Source organism: Penaeus vannamei, chromosome 23 (genome assembly GCF_042767895.1).
Source record: "Penaeus vannamei isolate JL-2024 chromosome 23, ASM4276789v1, whole genome shotgun sequence".
NCBI lineage: Eukaryota > Metazoa > Arthropoda > Malacostraca > Decapoda > Penaeidae > Penaeus > Penaeus vannamei.
Window position 1 is genome coordinate 3627491 of NC_091571.1, and position 5000 is coordinate 3632490.

The 5000-nt window shown below is 33.2% G+C and overlaps 1 protein-coding gene across 1 annotated transcript in view; it reads right to left on the reverse strand.

Annotated features, from left to right (window-relative positions):
- LOC113805614 (hemicentin-1) overlaps nt 1-5000 on the reverse strand; it is a 99063-nt gene that overhangs the window by 27467 nt on the left and 66596 nt on the right. The window contains exon 8 of the mRNA XM_070137512.1: nt 827-957. Coding sequence (XP_069993613.1) covers nt 827-957 — 131 coding nt within the window. The remainder of the gene's footprint in view (nt 1-826; nt 958-5000) is intronic.

A 5000-nucleotide genomic window follows, 5' to 3' on the forward strand; every position in this document is an offset into this window, starting at 1 on the left:
CTCTCGCTTTCTCTCTCTATCTCCCTTTCTCCCTCTATGTCCCTTTCTCTCTCTATGTCCCTTTCTCTCTCTCTCTCTCTTTTTCTCCCTCTATGTCTCGCTCTCTCTCTGTCTCTCTCTCGCTTTCTCCCTCTATGTCCCTTTCTCTCTCTCTCTCTCTCCTTTCTCCCTCTATGTCCCTTTCTCTCTCTCTCTCTATATATATATCTCTTTCTATCTCCCACTTGCCTCTCTATCACGAAAACACTTGCACATAGACCCACTGCACACCAACGAACCCATGCAGAGACTTACATTATGATCTTCTCTCTCTATCTATCTCCCTTTCTCCCTCTATGTCCCTTTCTCTCTCTCTCTTTCTTTCTCTCTCTATCTCCCTTTCTCCCTCTATGTCCCTTTCTCTTTCTCTCTCTCTCCTTTCTCTTAATCTCTCTCTCTCTCTCTATCTCTCCCTCTTTCTATCTTCTCCCACCTGCCTCTCTCTATCACCAAAACACTCGCACACGGACCCACTGTACACCAACGAACCCGGTTAGAGACTTACATTATGGTCTTCTCTCTCTATCTCTCGCTATCTCCCTCTATGTCCCTTTCTCTCTCTCTCTCTCTCCTTACTCTCAATCTCTCCCCCTCTATGTCCCTCTCTCTCTATATATATATATATCTCTCTATCTCCCTTTCTCTCTCTCTCTCTTTCTCCTTTGTCTCAATCTCTCCCTTTCTCGATCTATCTCTCTCTATCCCTCTTTCTATCTCCCACCTGCCTCTCTCTATCACGAAAACACACGGACCCCCTGTACACCAACGAACCCTTGTAGAGACTTACATTATGGTACCACATGATCTTGTACACTTTGGGATTGGCTGTGACGGAACACCTGAAGTAGACGTCCTTGTCCTCCTGTATCGCCTCCGCCTTCAGCATCCTCCCGAGCGTCAGGTGTAGGCGGGGGGCGACTGTAGGGGCGTGGGCGTGGGCGTGGGCGTGGGCGTGGGCGTGGTGGGGGGGGGAGAGAAGAAGGGGAGAAAGAGGCGTGAGTGAGTGGATGGTTGACTTTTTTATTGTTGTTGTTATTATTGTTATTGTTATTGTTATTATTATTATTATTATTATTATTATTATTATTATTATTATTATTATTTATTATTATTTTATTGTATTTACTTATTTTTTCTATTTTTGTTCTATTTTTTATTTATTTATTTATTTTTTCACTTTTTTTTTACTTTTTGGTGGTTGTTTATTTATCTATTTTTTTGAGGTGGTTAATTTTTTTTTCTTTTATAGGGGTTGGTTGATTGACTTTTTTTTTTTTTTTTTTGGTGTTGGTTGGTTGGTTTGAATTTTCTTTTGGTTGTGTTTAGTTATTTTTTTTCTGGTGGTTATTGGTTATCTATTTTTCTTTTTTTTTTTTCTTTTTTGACATTGCGTTTTTTTATCCTATCAAAATACATAAACATGGTAACGGGTGAGCATTTTTATCCATGTTTACACGAATTCCTTTTTTAAATACTTTTACTTCCATGATATTTCATTAAATCAATTTCTAAAGCAAATTTAACAAAGTTCCAAAAATATCATCTAAGAGTAATTCACACGAATTCATCTAATTATACCAGATTCGTATATATATATATATATATATATATATATATATATATATATATATATATATATATATATATTAATACGACCTGCATCTAATTTTACTTCACCATATTAGACGATCTCGGTTTCCAAGTAATTCCTAACTCAAAAAAAAAAAAAAAAAAAAAAAAAAAAAAAAATGGTTTCTATGGTGCCGTGAAGTCGAGAGTGCTTCCGAAGCGTAAAAAAAAAACTTCCTTTATATAGCCGACCATCCGGGTCCTGTGATTTAATAAGGTAATTAGGTAACCCAGGTAGAAAATTGGTTCACCTTACTCTTTTAATTTCTCTTTAATATCTTTTCTTTTTTAAGTAGTGGAGATAGGATTTTTTATTACATTTTCCTTTATCATTATTCCGAGGATGATGATAAATATTTTATCAAAATGATCCCTCGTGTTTGGATATACGTTGAAATGTAAAAAAAAAAATATGATAAAAAATGGGGAATGAAACAAAATGTCATTAAATACATTGAGCGAATAAATGATTCTCTCCTTAAATGAACCAATAAGTTTTCCGAATATAAAACAACGCCATAAACGATAAAACTGCAATAAAACTTATTCAAATTACAATAAAACGGGACATATTCGCTACACCATCAAAGAAATTCACGACCAAATCCTTAGCTACGTAAATCAACATTCTCGCATCAGGTCATCCTAGCGAGGCATACGTACGACCTTTCTGAGCCCTATATCGCATTACCATAAAGCTGATTTTTGCCTATCTAGCCACCGTTCCCGTAATAGAATTCACCTTAGTTCCGCATCACGTAATGGACGCTATAACGAAACGACAGATATACACAGCTTCAAATAACTGTCAACAACCTTATATGCATATAGACACGTCATTCTAGATAACACTCGGTTTTAACTATATCATTAGTAAAGGGATATGACAAGTATTTTAGAGTATAAAGTGGTGTTGTATAAACCGGATACAGAGATGTTAAATGTGTATTTCGATCACTTTGGCTTTTAATGGTCCGTTTGTTAAATTGTTTGTTTGTTTGTTTGTTTGTTTGTCCGTTTTGGTTTTTTTTTGTTTGTTTGTTCGTGTAGTTAACCATTATCCGATGCTCCGTTGACACCTTCAATTACGTTAGCTTAGAGAATAGAATTCGTAAGCATATATCAGTCTTTTTTTTTTTGTATCGTGCAGCAGACGAATATTTTATGGATGGATATATTGTAAAAAAAAGAAGAAAAAAATCTGATGACAATCCAGAAACTTCATTATCAAAAAAAAAAAAAAAAGAAAAAAAAATAAATAAATAAATAAATAAAATAAAAAATAAAAAGTAATTTGATTCGTATATTTGCTTTGTCATAATCTTTCGTCTCTCTCTCTCTCTCTCCGTCTAGATCAGAATATTAAAACAATAGATCAATTCCCTCAATAAAACACACACAGGATGCCACCTCGTTACGTAACCATGACTCAGCGAAACCGGAATCCACATCTTTTTTTTAATTCGACGCCATAATCTAATCTAATAATTTTGTTTCCGGCGCAATCCACATCTTTTTAATTCATCCATATCTTTTTTAATTCGACGCCATAATCTAATCTAATTATTTCGTTTCCGGCGGAATCCATATCTTTTTATTTTAATTCGACGCCATAATCCAATCGAATAATTTTGTTTCCGGCGCAATCCATATCTTTTTAATTCATCCATATCTTTTTAATTCATCCATATCTTTTTTAATTCGACGCCATAATCCAATCTAATAATTTCGTTTCCGGCGCAATCCATATCTTTTTTTTTTAATTCGATGCCATGATCCAATCGAATAATTTCGTTTCCGGCGCAATCCATATCTTTTTAATTCATCCACATCTTTTTTTAATTCGACGCCATAATCTAATCTAATAATTTTGTTTCCGGCGCAATCCATATCTTTTTAATTCATCCATATCTTTTTAATTCATCCATATCTTTTTAATTCATCCATATCTTTTTAATTCATCCATATCTTTTTTAATTCATCCATATCTTTTTTAATTCATCCATATCTTTTTTAATTCGATGCCATAATCTAATCGAATAATTTCGTTGCAAGAATCGGTTTACACAACCATTACTCCGGCTCCCGTGATGGACGTTCGCTATTAACCGGCTTATCTTGCTTATCTTCGTCTCCTGCAACGGCAGAATGATGCAAATTGGCAAAATTAACGATTAATTAAAATAACTTAAAATTAAATTAAAAATTAAAATTAAAAATGAATTAAAACAACGAAAGGGTTCAGCGAAATAAGGCCATTTGTTTGAACGACAGCTGAACGGATCTGCAGCTGAACGGATATGCGCTGGGGGGTGGGGTGGGGGGGGGGGGTGAAACGGAGCTATAAACTGTATCTAATGTATTGGTGCCACGTCGTCTGGCACCGTTCTATGACATGCCTTTTCATTTCTGGCTCTGAGCGGCTGTTCACGGTCGTCAAAGTCCTTTGTTCAACGAGATACAAATGTGTACTCGCTATTCTCTTGCTTTATTTAACTATTTTGCGGAGAATATTCATCTTTCTATCTATCTGTTTATATATATATATATATATATATATATATATATATATATATATATATGTATGTATGTATGTATGTATGTATGTATGTATGTATGTATGTATGTATGTATGTATGTATGTATGTATGTATGTATGTATGTGTGTATGTATGTATGTATGTATGTATGTATGTATGTATGTATGTATGTATGTATGTATGTATGTATGTATGTATGTATGTATGTATGTATGTATGTATGTATTATATACACATACATAAATACACACACACAAACGCACACAGCGAATGTGTGAATGAATGAATGTGTGTGTGATATTTTTCTTATATTAGGCTAGGTATATTTAGACATTCAGGTTTACAACGAAATCAAAATAATAATAATGTTAATAATGGTAATGATAATGATAACAATAATAATGATAATAATGATAATGATAATGATAAATATAATAATAATATTAATATTAATAATAATAATAATAATAATAATAATAATAATAATAATAATAATAATAATAATAATAATAATAACAATAATAATAATAATGATAACGATAACAACAGCAACAACGATTATAAAACAAACAAACAACTATCACCTCAGTCTATGATAGAAACTTAAATTCACATAAATAAATTCACATTCTAACACGTCTCAAAAATGAAAATACAAAAGGAACATGTCAGATGGACTTAGCTTGTATACTGCAAGTACACGTTAGGGACAAAGTAAGAATGACGACACTGACATGAGCCGTGGACAGCATATTGCACTAACATGACAAGTAGAAAATGTGCACATAACAC